Genomic DNA, 16,547 nt, shown 5'->3' with positions numbered 1-16,547 from the left:
TTTTTCCTTTTTCCTTTCCCTTTTTCTCTTTTCTCCTTTTTTCTTTTTCTCTTTTCTCCTTTTCTCTTTTCCTTTTCATCTTTTCTCCTCTTCCTCTCTTTTTTTCCCTTTCTTTCTCTTTTTCTTTCTCATTTTCCCCTTCCCTCTTTTTTATCTATTTTCGTTTTCTTTTTTCCTTTCCCTTTCTTTCCCTTTTCTCTTTCTTTTCTCTTTCTCTTTTCTCTTTTCCCCTTTCCCTTCTCCTTTCTCTTCTTCCTCTCTTTCCCCCTCCATTCCCTTTCTTTCTCTTTTTCTTTCCCGTTTGTTTTATCTTCTTCTTCCTCTCTTGTTTTCCTTCCTCTTCTTCCTTTTTCCGTTTCCCTTTTCCTACCAAGCCATCACCAAACCTCCATCCCTGACACTGGCGTGAAAGCAAAACCCCAAATCTCATCACCTGAACTTTCCACCAGTTAAAGGCAGATCAGAGGCAAGAGCTGCTGTGAGACTCCCAGCCTGACAGCGGGGCTCGCTGAGGCGGGACGTGTGCTCTCAGCCCACGTTAACACAGCCGGGCAGGGACTTCTCAGCCTCGCAGGAGAAGGAAATCCACCTGACAGCCCCGTGTATGAAAAGTATCTTTGTCCTTTAATTGGGCAGCGGCTGGCGCGGCCCGGCGAGCTCTGATCACCCTCTGGAGAGGAGACGTTGAAAAGTTTCCGCTGAAAAACACGAACTGCTTGTTTTTGTTGCTAATCATTAACCTCTCATTAGAATAACGCCCCGGAGAGCTTGCAGCCCGGGTCCCCGTTCCCCGCCACCCCTGGTCACCGATGTCCCTTCCAGCCGCGGCCCCGCGGGGGGATGTCCCGGGGAACGGGGGGGAAAGAGGGCTTGGGGGGTGCCTCCCCGGGAGCGGAGCCCTTTGTTATGCTAATCCGGGCTGACATCACGCTGCATATCAAAGCCGAGGGGGCCGTATATAAGGCGGCTCCGCGGGCCGCCCCCGCCAGAGCAGCCCCGGCCCCGCCGCGCCCGCCCGGCACGGGCAGAGGTAAGAAGGGACCGAGGAGGGGGGCGAGTAGCTGCCGGGACCCGAGGGAACGGGCAGGGATCTGGAGGGAGCCCTCCGAAACGCTGAAGGTGCGGGGAGAGGTAGGCAAGAGCCGAGGGGCTGCGGGGAAAGGGGAGAATGAAGGGGAGAGGGGCGGCTTAGTGGGTGCAAGGGAGAGAAGAGACCCGGGAGGATGCAAGAGGAGACTCGGAGGCTGTAAGGGTGAAGGGAGTCCCGGCGGGATGCAGGGAGAGAGTAGACTCAGAGCTGCAAGGGAGAGAAGAGACCCGGGAAGATGCAAGGAGAGAGCAGACTCAGAGCTACAAGGGAAAGAAGAGACTCAGAGGCTGCAAGGGTGAAGGGAGTCCCGGCGGGATGCAGGGAGAGAGCAGCCTCAGAACTACAAGGGAGAGAAGAGACCCGGGAAGATGCAAAGAGAGGGCAGACTCAGAGCTACAAGGGAGAGAAGAGACCTGGGAAGATGCAAGGAGAGAGCAGACTCAGAGCTGCAAGGGAGAGAAGAGACCCGGGAGGATGCAAGGAGAGAGCAGACTCAGCTGCAAGGGAGAGAAGAGACCCGGGAAGATGCAAGGAGAGAGCAGACTCAGAGCTACAAGGGAGAGAAGAGACCCGGGAGGATGCAAGGAGAGAGGAGACTCAGAGCTGCAAGGGAGAGAAAAGACCAGGAGGATGCAAGGAGAGAGCAGACTCAGAGCTACAAGGGAGAGAAGAGACCCGGGAAGATGCAAGGAGAGAGCAGCCTCAGAACTACAAGGGAGAGAAGAGACCCGGGAAGATGCAAGGAGAGAGCAGACTCAGCTGCAAGGGAGAGAAGAGACCCGGGAGGATGCAAGGAGAGAGCAGACTCAGAGCTACAAGGGAGAGAAGAGACCTGGGAAGATGCAAGGAGAGAGCAGACTCAGAGCTGCAAGGGAGAGAAGAGACCCGGGAGGATGCAAGGAGAGAGCAGACTCAGCTGCAAGGGAGAGAAGAGACCCGGGAAGATGCAAGGAGAGAGCAGACTCAGAGCTACAAGGGAGAGAAGAGACCCGGGAGGATGCAAGGAGAGAGGAGACTCAGAGCTGCAAGGGAGAGAAAAGACCAGGAGGATGCAAGGAGAGAGCAGACTCAGCTGCAAGGGAGAGAAAAGACCAGGAGGATACAAGGAGAGAGGAGACTCAGAGCTGCAAGGGAGAGAAGAGACCCGGGAAGATGCAAAGAGAGGGCAGTCTCAGCTGTAAGGGAGAGAAGAGACCAGGAGGATGCAAGGAGAGAGCAGACTCAGAGCTACAAGGGAGAGAAGAGACCCGGGAAGATGAAAGGAGGGAAGAGACTCAGAGCTGCAAGGGAGAGAAGAGATCTGGGAGGATACAGAGAGAAGGGAAACAGGGGCTTCAAGTGAGAGGGGAACCCCAGGGGGGATGCAAGGAAAGAGGAAACTGGGAGACAGCAAGAGAGAGAGGAGCCCTAAAGGAATGCAAGGAGAGGGGAGACTCAGAGCTGCAAGCAAGAGGAGACCCGAGGCGATGCAGGGAGAGGGATGGCTTGGTGGCTGTGAAAGAGAGGGGACACACAGAGGGATGCAGGGAAAAAGGAGACTAGGAATCTGCAGCGGAGACTTGAGACACGGTGGGTTGCAGCACAGAGGGGAGACCCAAGAGCTGTCAGGGAGAAGAAGCCAGAAGGTGTAGAGACCAGAGGTGGATGTGCTGTAGGGGCAGAGAGACCCAAGAGCTGCGAGGAAAACGGGACAGCTGGGGACTGAGGTGAGAGGGGGGACCCGGGGGCTAAAAGGGAGAGGGGACAGCTAAGCTGAAAGGATATAGGGTACACCTAAGATCCTGTGGCTGCAGGAGAGAGGAGAGTCGGGGCTGCAAGCATGAAGGGAGGTGTAGGGATCTGCAATGGACAGAGCAGCCCGGGAGGCTGCAGCATAGCAGGGACACCCGGGGGTTGCAATGGGGAAGGGAGATTCAGGACACTGAAAGGGAAAGGAGAGATCTGAGAGCAGAGGCTGCACGGAGAGCAAGCAGCCCCACTACAGCCTAGTCCCTGTCCTTGCTCCTCATCCTCAGCTCAGGTCATTTGGGGATACTCTGCCCCCAAACCAGATGGTGGGTCTCCTGGCGAGAGCTGCAGGCTGGCAGTGGGGTCAGGTGGATGTCTTTCCTTCTTGGGTGGGAAAGTTGGAAAAAATGTGAGGTGGCTGCTCACATATCTACTCACTACTGCATGTTTATATATAGTTCATGTTCCCATCCCTGGGACCGAACTCTTGGAGGTGTCAGATGAGAGTTTTCTTCACGCAAGAGTGGGGCTGTCTGCAAACAGCCTCGGGGTGAAAAGAAAAGGGAGCTTTGAGTTTAAAAAAGCCTCTGGTCCTTAAGAGTCCACAGGCCACTTGCTGCTGGTTTGATCAGTGACCCAGAGCTCTCCAGAGCTGTAAACATCACGTCTGCCCCAAAGAGTCTCCCTCCCCTCCCCTCCCCTTGCAAATTCCTCTTGCAAATGTAACCTGTGCTGGACTGAGTGGAAAAAGGCGTTATTACCTCCCCAAATAACAGAGGTGTGATTGCAGGCCAAGCTTACAACTCTTGGGGTGTGTGTGTGGGGACTTGTGGGGGGAGTTAGATCATTTCTATTTCTCCTTGGATGGGGGGGGGGTGGGGAGCCACCCCAAACTGTGACTTTTTAAAGGCAGGGGGCAAAGTGGAGGTTGATGTTGACTGGTCAGGGTTAGAAAGAGGGTTTTAGACCATCTGAGACATTTTACACCCGACTTTGTGCTGTTCAGCAATTCACCAGAGGGAGATAAGGGGTCTGAAATATCTAAATGGACACTAAAAGGCATGGGCAGGATTAAGGGTTGAAGGTTTCCAGTGTGCTTGTGGAGAGGGGTGGGGAGTAAAGAGCTAAAGATGAAAAGATACAGAAATAACCTGTGAGGAGTAGTAGGGCTGGCTGCTTGTGGAAGGCACTGCCTTCAAGGGACACATCAAACCCAAATCCAAAGGGGCATTAAAGGAAAACAACCCGTGGTGATGAAATCCTGCCTGCCTTGGAGTCCGTTGGAGTTTTGTCTCAGACTTCAAGGGAGCCTGGAACTCACCCCTGGAGGTGGCTAAAATCCTTTGTAATAACAGCACTCCTCTAGTAACCCTTTACACCGGGTGCTGGGGTTGGGAGAGCCAAAAAGTAGCCCAAACTGGGGGGAAAAATATACTGCAGATGACAGAGAAAAGAGCCAGAAGTATTTCTTCCCTGAATTGAGGGAGAAAGCTGCAATATGGGATGTATCCAGAGCTGGAGGTCAGGTGGGATGTGCTTTTCCTAGGGTAAGGGGCTACCCAAAGCGAGGGCTGCTGTGGCTGGTCCCATCCCAAACCCCTTTGAAGGGGTGGCACGGGGAGTGTGTGGTCACAGCTTGGGGATGCCAGCGTGCCACGTGATGAGCTGTGAGACTCCAGCAATCCAATGGATGTGGTGGGCAGCTTTTTCTGGTTTATTTTTATTGCTGGCTTTCTCGTGGGGTGGGAAACGACCGCAAAGACCGCAAAGAGCAGCCCGGAGCGATGTCTGAAGTGAGCAACTGAAGGGAAACCCATTTACTGCTATTAATACCGCTGTTAAAATAAGCAAGTCGTGCCCCGGAGACAGAGAGGACCCCTCTAAGAATTTAAGCCCTGCACCTGGTTTGTTTATTTGTTTGGACTGAAGAAAAGGGAGGAGGGGGGAACCCAGCAACAACAAAGAATAAGGAAGGATCCTCCAGAGCTTTTGTCTCCTGGCTGCTCCGGGGAGACAGAAATGGGATTTTCTGTTTACGAAGTCACAGCCTTTTCCAGGTGCCCCAGGACTTGGAAGAAGTGAGAGGCAGAGTTAATGAGGTGAGAAGGAAAGCAGAAGGGAAAGAGCAAAATGCATTTGTTGTAAGGGATCAGATTGAAACATCTGCAGGGCACGGGCACCTGTGTGAAGTTGGGGAAATGCAGTCTTTGTAATCCGTCCCCTCTGCAGAAAAGAGGGGAAGAAAACAGAATCTGGAGAGAGGGAAGGGAGAGGTGAACAGCTGAAGGCTGGGGCTTGTCCAAAGATTTATCTTCTCTTCTTTTTCCTGCTCCCCAAGCAGTTACACAAACCTTTAGCTGGGGGGAGAGAGTGGAAGTAAAAAAAGGAGGGGGGGGGGGGGGGAAAGCAAAGTGGTGAATAAAGTTTTGCCATGTGCAGGGTTAAATGGAAACACACAATCAGACCATAACTCAGGGTGTAATTCAAGCCATACGGTTTGTCTGTCTGTTGACTCGAAAGGTTGTATCAAGGCTGGGTGAGGGAGGGGACTGAGTAGGGGTGGGGGGGGATAATCCAAACTTTGTGATTCATAAACCACTCCTTTGCAATTTGGATAATAGATCTGTCTCGCTCCCGACGGCTCGCTGAGCTCCGCTGTTAACCGTAGCTCGTGCTCTTTCTCTCCTTCTCTTTCCTTTCAGGTTGTTCATCTCCAAGGAGGAGCAGCACCCAGACTGAAGGGAAATACATTGTGCAGAAAAATTAGGAAAGAAAACTCTTTTTTTTTTTGCTTGTTTTTTATGTTTCCATTCTCTGGAGAAGCTGATTTCCTTCGAGTGAGGGGACGTGGAGAAAATGAAGCCGAGTCCGCACTTTTTCTTCGCTGGTTTTCTCTCTTTGCTTCTGCAGACAGGGCTTTGCTATGGGATAAAATGGATGTAAGTACCTGGTTATCTCTCTTGCATTTTTAGAGTCTTTGTAGGCATTGTTGGTCTCTTGCTCCTCGTTTCCTTTGCAACCGCTGTTTGAGGCACACCGTAAAGCCCTTTAAAGAGCAGCAAGCCCTGCGTTTCCCCAGTTGGTTTCAAGTGTGTGTACTAGAGGCTTGTGCTTCCATCTCCTTTCCAAAACATGCATGATTTAGGCTTGATTTTCCTTCTCCTCATTGATACCAAAGGAAAAAGCACACACTTGAATGCTCACATGAACCACTTAATGAAGTTTCTAGCGTTAGCTCCCTGCCACTCTGGGAAACTCTCCCAGCAGGGCTGCTGGTCGTGCTGAGTAGGAGTTGAGAGCAGTAGGGACAGCAGCTAAGATAATGCCTCCCAATCTGCAACCACAGGGGATGCTTGACAGATAACATGGGTTTTTTCTGTGGACCTTTTAACCTTTGGATTTCATGAAGGGTGTTAAAAATGAGGTGGGATGGGGGCTGGGAACGGTGAAGAAATACCAGGGAGTGTGGTTGAGTCTGGATCGAGTTTCCTTGGAGGTAATGTCACTGCAAACAAAGTGAAAACATCACTATCTCATTTCTTTGCTTAAGCAAGCAATCAATTAGCTGCTTACTGCAAAATAAACAAACAAACCCCTCCAACACCCATCTGGTTTCATGTCCTGGATGAGTGATCCGTCTTTTCTACTCAAGTTTGAAGCTGTGCACAAAGTAAACAAGGGGATGTGGGTTAGCATCTTCCCTAAAAGAAATGGCACAATAAAATGCAATGCCAGGAAGGGTCTGTGGTGCAGGGTGTGGTGTGACGAGGTGAGGGTCTTGGGGTTAAGTAGGGAAACTGAGACAAGAGGTTCCTGGTTTGTTCCTCTTTCTGTGCTATGTCTAATTCCCATTCCACTCTCCCAGGCATCACTGTTTGAGGCTCTCCCCATGCCACCTTTTATAAAGGCTGTCTTTAACATGGACATGTTCAAGTTAGATGTCTTGGTGGAGCCAGTGCTTTCACTGCCCTGCATGCAGCCTTAGGAAAAAGCATCGTGAAGATGGGGGTTCATGCTCTCCAGAGAAAGACATCCCTCACAGATGTGAAGAGGTGTCCTCTGGGGGTGCCACAGACTCCAGGGAGCTGGCTCTGACCACACATCCACTTTTCATGTGCATAAAGGGAAGCAGAGTGAACCTCTCCATAGGGTGTCTAAATGCCCCTGGCCAGCTGGGAGGAATAGTCACCTACATCAGTGCATCCCTCATTTGCTGTCTCCATACCCTAAGGAACATCTTGGAAGTAGAGGAGAGTAAGAACCTGATTTACTCTTCCCCATCTTGGCTTTACACCTGTAACAGCCACCACAGCTAAATTCCATAGCCCAGCTACTTCTTTCTGCCAGCTTCCTCATGTCTTTAGGCTTTCAGCTCTGTGTTGTACCCCCAGCACCATGCACAGGGTGGGCATCTCCTCTGCACAGGGCATTTAACAACAAGCTCATGGTTTGGCAGAGCCTGCAGTTGCTTGTAACCTTCACTTCCATGCACCACTGTTTTGTGTAACCCTGATTGAGCTGGACACTGTACAGACCCATAAGCTGATATGCTTCACGTTAGAGTCCTGCTTAAGTGAGGTGCTAAATCCTGAGCAAAGGGTCTGGGTTCCTGCAAAGGGCAGGGGTGAGATGAGATTCAGAGGGAACCTGAGAGTGTGAGGAGAAGCCATAGACATGAAAAAAAGGCTGCAAGGCAGAGCAAGGTCCTTAAGAGTTAATAGGAGCAACCTTTCAGCTGGATGCAAGAGCTGCTTTTGGGGATGGGATTGGGGGGGGGAGAAGCAGTGGAGGAAAGGCATTGCAGTTGCCATCTCCTCCCCTTCTCCACAGACATATTCCCCCTATCACAAAACGACTGGGGAAGATGAAAGGTGGGATTGAAGTGGAGTCTGAAGCATGAACTGCATCCAGATGCGCTGCTGGGGCTCCCCTCACACCTGTTTAAAGCCTGGCTGAGACCTGCACTCCCTGTCCCAGGGCTCTTCAGGACTGGGATGCTGCCAGATGGGATTTCACAACATTCTAGGGGGTTTTATTTGTTCTGTTTTCATTTGCTCTTTCTCCTCCTTTCTCTACCTTTGCTTTCCTGTGAAAACACAGGCCAATATTCCCTCCCTCCCCATCACTTTCTCTCTCCTGCTACAGCAGTGCTGCCATCCTTGGGGCTGGCGGGTTACCCTTGCAAATCTCACGGGTAAACTCTTGGGGAACAGTGATGGATGCTATCAAAATACCAAGTAATACCTCAGAGATGCAATCCAAGCCCCAAACTCACATGCTGGGTGCTGTACAACACAACCCTGCCCCTTCCCTCTCATGCTTGTGGATGGAGGGAAGGAAAGGATGGGATGAAGAGGGAGAAAAGTGCTACGAGGTGTTTTCAGTCCTGGGCTTGTCTCAATAGGGCTGCCCACTGCACTGTTGCTGTAGGCACGGTGCCAGAGGTGAGCTTCAAAGAGGGTTTAGGAGGGGAGCAGGAAGAGAAGGAGGTGGCTTTTGCCAGCCTGGGGAAGAGGGAGCAACTGATATGGGAGGTGACAGGAAATTCAACTTGGATTCAGCACGTGATGTAATTGCAGGGAGAGGGGGAGAACAAAACCACACTTTTCAGCCATCTAGGACTTCCCTGTAATACAAATATATACTCTGTAAAGGAGTGAAAGCAGGAAGAAGGTAACAAGGAGATGTTTGGTTTATTTGGCTTTGTTTTATGACTTTTGTGATCCATATCCCCAGCTGTTGTAAATGGGCACCTTGTCCTTCCCTGCCCTGGAGGTGGGCACTGCCAGGGCAAGCGACAGTCACCATCTCCTAAACCTGCTCTTCCTGCTGGAGGATCTTCATCTTTTGGCCTCTTCCATCTGAGCTCTAAGGAGCTGCTCTGGTGTGAGGTCAGAGTACAGACAGATCTGGAGATGCAATTCCTCCATTCAATGCATATAAAACCCTTATTTTTTGCACAGTGCACTTTACAGACACTTAGAGCAGAGGAGTTTGCATTACTTAGTGGTCTTCTGTGCTTGTTTTGCTCCATGGCAGCTGGGGAGGTGAGGCAGACATCGGTTTCAATGGTAGATGTCTTAGGACCAGTGCATCTGGGAATTCTCTGGTCTTACCCATCTCCTTTCGCACCCCTTTCAGCTTTCCTAGGAAGGCTCAGGTTTGGCCAAGCAGGTTGCTGAAACAACTTGTTTTGTGTAGAGATGAAAAATAGATGAGCACTAGAGGGAGCTGTGGCCAGATGTGCATGCTGCAGAGGGCTGCAGATGTTGGGATGTCTAGGCATAGAGTGGCTTCTGAAGCACTTTCTGCTTCCTTGTGAGTTGGCATCTCCTCTTCCGTGGCACGGAGACAGTGTGGACTGTCCCTCTGTATTGAGCATCCCTTTCAATGCAAGCATGATAGTAAAGAAACCAAATCATAGAATCACAGACTGGTGGGGGGTTGGAAGGGCCCTGCACAGCTGCTCCAGCCCCTGATAAAGCAGCTTCCCCTGGCTCAGGGGGCACAGGAATGTGTCCAGCTGGGGTTGGAAACCTCCTGAGAAGGAGCCTCCACACCCTCCCTGGGCAGCCTGGGCCAGGGCTCCCTCACCTCAGCACCAAAGGACTTGCTCCTCCTGTTGTAAGTGAAACTTTTTGTAGTCCAGCTTATGTCCATTACTTCTTGTGCTGTCACTGGACACTACAGAAAAGTATCTCCCCATCTTCCTGACATCAATTCTTTAGACTGTTGCTGGGGTTCCCCCTCAGTCTCCTCCTCTCCAGGCTAAACAGTTCCAGATCCTGCAGCCTTTCCTCATAAGAAAGATGTTCCAGTCCCCTCAGCATCTCAGTAGCCCAGCAGCAAGTGGGGTTCTTTTGCATGGTTTGCAGGATCAGCCCGTGACAGTGAGTGGTGGCATTAGGAATCCCATCACTTTTAGTGGAGCCTAGCCACTTTGGGAAGTCCCTACCTGTCCCTGCTGTGGTGGCCTGACATGCCCCATGCCCTCTGGAGCCTCATGAGCACTGCTCTCAGCTACACAATCAGCTTTGCTGCACAGTTCCCATGGGTTAATCCCTTTGGGAGTAAAAGGTGGCTTAAGCTGCCAAGCGAGGATGTCCCACCAGCTCCTCACCCTCTGCAGCCCCACAGCCTTTCTGCAGCCAGCAGAAAGAAGAGTGGGGGGGGAGAAAAAAAGGAAAGATTTTTGTCCTTCCAGGCAGCTTCTGCTTCTCTCCTTCAGCTGGAGGGAGGAACTGGGACATTGAGGCACAGGCGGCTGCGAGGAGACCGTCTGCCTGGCAAGGGAGCTGCTAGATGAGCTGCTGTGAAAGGACTGCAGGACAGGGGGTGGGGAAGGGAGGGGGACACACACCACAGCTTTGAAGTTTGCTCTTCACTCCGTAGACAGCTCAGGAAAACTTGCCAGAGCTCCATGGCCTTCCTCAGTGCTTGGGGAGCCAACTTGATGCTGGCACCGACTTCAGTCAGGCTTGGACTGGAAGTCAATGGCCTTGTGCCCACTACTGCCAGTGCTGGATTTGGCACCGTGTCTGAAAGCAACTCTTATTTTAAGCTTTTACTTCAGGGCTGGTTCACCCTCCCCTTTCCTCCAGTCCTTCTTCCTCCTCTTTATTTCAGAGTTTGGGGTGGGTTTTTTTGCTATCTAAATCCTGCTTCTCTGTTTGAAAAGGTTTTGCAGAACCAGTGGAAGCTTTTACCAGGGGATGTGGTGACTTTCCCAGCGCTTGTGGTCCCCAGACCCCTGACCATGGGCTGCCTCTGACTACCTGGCTTAGACAAGGTTATTGCAACAGTCCTCCAAGGCTTTTCCAGTTGAAAACCTGAGAAAATGAGGCTCCTGAAGTTTAAGAACCCTCAGTGAGGTAGAATGAAAACAACACCCTAATCTCTGCCTCTATTAAAGCTCAGCACACACTTCACTCTCCACAGCCATGTAATTTTGTCTCAATCTTTTTGTTTCACCCACATCCCTGAAAGATTAAAGGGTTTAAGGATAGGCATAAAAAAAAGGAGTGCTTTAGCAGAAAGTAAAGTGGACATTTTGGAACAGAATCTTCTCACCAGCAGCTCCTCTGTGAAACCTTCTTGGGTTGTGTCACAGAAGGGAGGATGGGGAGATGCCCTCCAGCGAGCCCACATCAGAAGGAGAGTCTTTCACCCTTTAAGGGTGTTTTAAAGAGCACAAGTTCTTCACTGGTTGTTTGAAGGGGGTTTGCTCTCCTTGGCTTGACCTAGAGCAGCGTCCTGCTCACAGTGGTCCACGTGAAACAAACAGTAGGTGGCTTTCACTGATACCTGCTGAGATCTGAAGCACTTCTCAGTCCTCCTCCCAAGCTGTTGCTCCTATGAATAGTCTTCTCACGGAGCCCACATCTACAGGAATGGCCCCATACCTCTCCAAAGGACCTAACACTGCAGAGCATTCATGTTTTCAAATGAATTTATTAACTGCCCCAGATAATTAAGAGTAAATGAAAGCCATGATCCATCCATGCATCATATTTCCTCTGTAATTACGTGTATGGGTTTCTGTCAGTATCCATAACTTCAATTGAAAGCCTTGCTATGCTATATATAAAGCAGGAGATGTTTGGTTTGGGGCTTGTTTATTTAAAGGGATGGGTTTAAAAAAAAAACCCAAACTCAAACATCCAAACCCACAACCACCCCTCAGTTGTCCTCAGTTCTCTGGAGAATGAAGGATGGGGCAGGAGGGTGAAGGGAGGAGAGCACAATGTTGGCAGGAGGAAAGAGTGAAAAGCAGCATTTATAAGGTGGCAGCAGATAAACCCCCCAAGTGCTGCTTCTCAGATGAAGGGTGTGAGTCCAAAGAAAGATGTTTGTCAGGGATTTTCTCTCACAGACTGAGGACTAGAAGTTATTCTAGTTGTGGAGGCACCTTCCTTTGGAGGTCTTCAAGACCCATCTGGACACATTCCTGTGTGACCTGATCTAGGTGACCCTGCTTCTGCAGGGGGGTTGGACTGGATGAGCTCTAAAGGTCCCTTCCAACCCCAACCTTTCTGTGATTCTATGATTCTGTGCCCTTGAGGGCTGCTTTACTCAGACTGGTTGTGCTCCTTTGGCTCCAGTTTCCTCCCCAGTGCTGGCGGTCACTGGAGACTCCGTGGAGTTGGGATGGAGTCTCACCACCAAATCCCACCTCAGACAAGACTCTTCTGGGGAAGGTGGTTTCCTTTCCATCACCCCACAAAATGCCTTTGTTCCCCATCCATTTACCTTGCAGGCAGAGGACATCCCTCCCTGGTGCTGCCAGGATTTGAAGAGCAGGAAGGGTTGGTGCCTTTTGACAGGGAGGGTTTAAAGAGACAAGGGGTGGAGAAGACCCATCTGAATGTAGGACAGAGCCTGAGCAAACCTGTGCTGTCAGGGCATGGACTGGATGACCTAATAGGCTTCTCCCATTCCTGATCTGTGATTTATAAATGAAGTTTTTGGTCTCAGTAAGTGACTCCAATAACTGTGAGTTTTCTTTTCCATCTCCACTACCCTTTACTTTTTTTCCTCTTGACGCTTGGACATGTTTCCAATTATAGGTTCTCACAAGCAAAGGCATGAAGTTCAGGCCTGGGAGATGTTCAGAAAACACCTTTCTGCCTCTTGCATTTTTATTCTTGGCAGTTTCCCTGGAGCTCAGCTCATTCAATGGGAAACAGCCATTGCTGCCATTTACTGAGCTCTCCTCAGTCCTTCCTCTCCTTGCAGATATTTTTCCCCTCTTCCACAAAGTGGATTCCTTCCACAAAGTGGATTCCATCTGCTTCTCTAATGGAGATTGTTTCAGGCCATCTGTCATAACGTGATCTCATCGTATCACACTGCCTTTGTTGACAATGGGGATGAGTTTTCACTCTGAACTCAGCTCTCATCCCAGCCTGTAGGTGGTTATTTCTGCTGTTCCTGACTTGTCTGTAATGGTGAGGTGCTTCCAGGTCTTTTGAAGGTGACAAAGACCTCTATACAAGAGGTGCAGGACACAGGAGATAATATGCATCCTTCTGAGAGGGCAGATGAAACATCCCAAGGCCTCTTAAACGTCACTTGGCACCTCTGATTAGAAGACTGAGCCAGTGCCCCGTAGTGCAGCACCTCTCAGAGACCTGGAACATTCTTCATTTGCCTGAAGTTCAGGCTGTGAAGCTCTCTCATGCTGTCTGCCTCACCCTGCCTGCTCATTTTTGCTGCTGGGACATACTGTGCTGGAGTATTTTATCATTTTACTCGATTAGTGACGAGCTGCTTTGGCCTCTTGCCCGATTTGCCTTTCAACCCATTCCTGAGAGCTGCTGATAGGCTTTCTGGGATAAGTTTTCACAGGTTTCTGGTGCCAAGTGCTAAGAGTTGGACACATCTCACCCAGCCCTGTGCTTATACAATCCAGATGTCCGTGTCTGAGCTCAGTGCCTGGGTTCCCTCTATAGGCAGTGCAGAAAATGTGTAGTTCTAGGGTATGATGTTATCACAGAATCATAGAATGGTAGGAGTTGGAAAGGACCTTTAGAGCTCATCCAGTCCAACCCCCTGCAGGAGCAGGGTCACCTAGATCAGGTCACATAGGAATGTGTCCAGGCAGGTCTTGAAGACCTCCAAGGAGGAAGACTCCACAACCTCCCTAGAGGTGTTTTTTCCTCCCCATGGGCTGAAGAACAGCCCTGAAGCACTACCATTTAGTCCATGCTGTAGAGCTTTGCAGTCAGATGACATTCGTATTGCCCAAAGACTCATCCCTTTACCCTCAAGGACATGATAAATTGGAGATACCTGAGCACCCAGAACATCACCAACAGGTTTTATCTCAGGCCCAGCATCAGTTCACACCTAGGCCAGGATGAGTTGCCTGCTGGAGCTGCCCCTCTGCAGACAGGGAGGGTTGTGTGAGCCACAGCCTGCAAGGGATGAATTACAGACCAGAATTTCTGACAATTAATACCCCACTTTTTCCTTTCCCTTGAAATCCAGGGGCCAAAACTGTTCTCTGCACATTTAATGGACCTCTTTAAATATATGTATGACGTGTCTATTTACACAGCCAGCAGAGTGGTGCTTTCCCTTCCAAGTTTGCCACTGATTATCTAGTGCCAGAAACACCAAACTCCAGCCTCCTGGGAATTTGTCAGTGCAGACCTACTCAACCCTAGCAAGGATCGTAGCTTTGGCCTGCTGGAAGAGTGATTGGGCTTGGAAGTTATGTGCAGCCTGGAGAGAGCTCCAACATACACAGCAGCTGGTTCAAGCCAACCTTGAGGGAGCTGGTGGAACATAGATGTGTTTTCCTGAAAACCGGAGATCAGAGCTAATACTCCTGATCCTGGTTAGGGCTCAATTTTAGCTCTGTTTCCATCTCATTTAACTTCTGAAGGACGTGGATGTTACAGTAATAACGTGAAATGCACCCAGAAATGTGTCTGCTAAAAGCCAAACTCACCAAGATGGCTTAGGATGAAACTGAAAGGCAACACATTTAACAAGGAGAGAAGGAAATACGTGTTAAGGCAGTTGTGTTGCCAGGATCAGATGCCAGTTGCTGATGCAGCCAGCTAGAAAGCTGTTTTATGGGAATGAATAACATTTATGACTACCTTAAGCAGGTCATAAAGATACAAAGAGAGTTACACATCAGGCTTCTGCAGCTCGCCGTGGGTGCTTGGGGGAGAAGAGCAAAGCCTTGCGTGTTGCATGGCAGCATTTGTTTCTTTTAGTCTTTCTTTTTGCTTGGAAACATCAGCAATTTCACACTAGAAAAACCCAGTGGGGTCTTTGGGGTGGTGTTGGTTTCTGTCATGGTTGCACACATGCTGGTGTGTATCGAGCACGGTACCCTCTGTGCCCGTGTTCCCGTCGTGCTTCTGCACCACGTGTTTGGAGGTGTAGAGGAGCAGACTTATCTGTGTGCAACAGTGATGGGATTGGTGGAGGTCCTTGGTGTTAACTCTAAGGGAAAGCATCTGTTTTGCAAACTTGGTGGCTTTCCCCTAGGCCTCGCAGGGGATTTTCTGTGCAATTAATTAGGGGACATTTAGCATAATCCTTAGAGAGTGTGTGAGACAGATGGTGAATGCAAAACACTGATAACACCAGCTCCGCTTTCTTTCTGAATACCAATGTCTTGGAAGACCCAGCTTTCTGTTATCATGGAACTGATGGGTCATTTTTCACTCTGTTGGGAGGTCCATCCTCTTCATTCTTCAGCTGAAAAAGCTTCCCCATAAGGACTTACACATTCAGTCAACTTGGCATATACCCCAGGAGCTTTTTCTCCAGGCTCTCCTGGATGATGAAGAAATGCACACTTCTAGAGGTTGTTTCTTCCCACTTGCCTTAAACACCTACTTCAGATGAGATTAATCACTCTTTATACTGGCCCATCTTTCTCAATAGCTTAAACCAAGCACCTACTCACAGGTAGCTAGAATTAAGTCAGATTAACACAAGCCAAAGCATCCACTGGACAGGAGGCAGAGGAGAAATTGATATTGACCCGAAGATTAACTTTTTGTCTGTGTGTGGGGGTGGGTTTTAACGCCTTTTTGTTTTTTCCACATGTGCTTGTCTCCTCAGAGCTCTGTCCAAGACTCCTTCAGCTTTGGCCCTGAATCAAACCCAGCACTGCAAGCAGCTCGAAGGCTTGGTGGTTTCCCAGGTGCAGCTGTGCCGCAGCAACCTGGAGCTGATGCAGACCATCATCCAGGCAGCACGGGAAGTGATCAAGACCTGCCGTAAAACTTTCTCAGACATGAGGTGGAACTGCTCTTCCATTGAGCTGGCTCCTAACTACCTGCTGGACTTAGAGAGAGGTAAAACAGCACTGCTGGCTCAGCCAGGGGCAGGAGGGAGTGGAGTCAGCCAGCCTGTGTGAGTGTGTGCTGGGGATGGGGAGGATCTTGCTGCCAGGGAGGATGTGGTTGGAGTACATAGCTTCATTGTCCTGTTCTCTGAGACCATGTTACACACAATCACAGAATGATAGGTGTTGGAAGGGATATTTAGAGACCATCCAGTCCAACTCCCCTGCCAAAGCAGGTCCAGCTAGATCAAGTCACACAAGAACGTGTCCAGGTGGGTTTTGAAAGCCTTCAGAGCAGGAGCCTCCACATCCTCCCTGGGCAGCCTGGGCCAGGGCTCCCTCACTGAAACACTGACATACTTGTTCCTTATGTTTAAGTGGAACTTTTTGTGTTCCAGCTTTTCTCCATTACTCCTTGTCCTGTCACTGGAGACAATAGAAAAATGTTCATCATTGTGGTGCCAGTCATGGCCAGGAGCTCTCAAGTCCAAGACCTGGCCTCCCACAGCTTGTACAAATCATGTCACCAATTGAGTCTGCTCATCTCAGTAGGACTTGTGGTTCACTTGCTTGCAGCCATGGAGTTGCTGTTCAGGTGGTGTAGACCCATCAGCTTTCATGGGTCAGAGTATCCTTGCTCACTCTATGGCCTGCAGCTCCCACCACCTCCCCCAGCTCCATGACCTGCTGGCAAGCAGCATCCAGCATTGATGCAAAAGGAAGCAGAAAAGTCCATGGTGGGATTCTCTTCTTCATATGCTCCAAGAGCAGATCACACCACTGTGGACAAGTTGCAGAAGTCCATGTGACTCCTTGCCCTGCTAGGATGTTGCCTCATGTTGAAAGGCTCAAGTGCTCAAGCTGGTGATGCCAGGGACATCTCAGCTGCAGCGAGTTTGTGTGTTTGCTGCTCTG

General features: G+C 50.1%; 1 protein-coding gene across 3 annotated transcripts in view; it reads left to right on the top strand.

The window, feature by feature from the left end:
• Positions 1-1,002: 1,002 nt before the first annotated feature.
• WNT11 (Wnt family member 11) overlaps positions 1,003-16,547 on the top strand; it is a 30,241-nt gene continuing 14,696 nt past the window's right edge. For 2 of the 3 annotated variants that reach the window (XM_061990239.1, XM_061990222.1), the window contains exons 1-3: positions 1,003-1,030; positions 5,521-5,757; positions 15,407-15,642. In XM_061990239.1, the coding sequence (XP_061846223.1) occupies positions 5,675-5,757; positions 15,407-15,642 (319 nt within the window). In that variant the 5' untranslated portion in view covers positions 1,003-1,030; positions 5,521-5,674. Of the gene's footprint in view, positions 1,031-3,088; positions 3,145-5,520; positions 5,758-15,406; positions 15,643-16,547 lie in introns of those variants that run through there. The other variant, XM_061990229.1, reaches the window with a different exon arrangement.

Source organism: Colius striatus, chromosome 1, assembly GCF_028858725.1.
Source record: "Colius striatus isolate bColStr4 chromosome 1, bColStr4.1.hap1, whole genome shotgun sequence".
Taxonomy (NCBI): Eukaryota; Metazoa; Chordata; class Aves; order Coliiformes; family Coliidae; genus Colius; species Colius striatus.
Note: the sequence above shows the minus strand (reverse complement) of the source record. Positions and strands in the feature narration are given on the sequence as shown.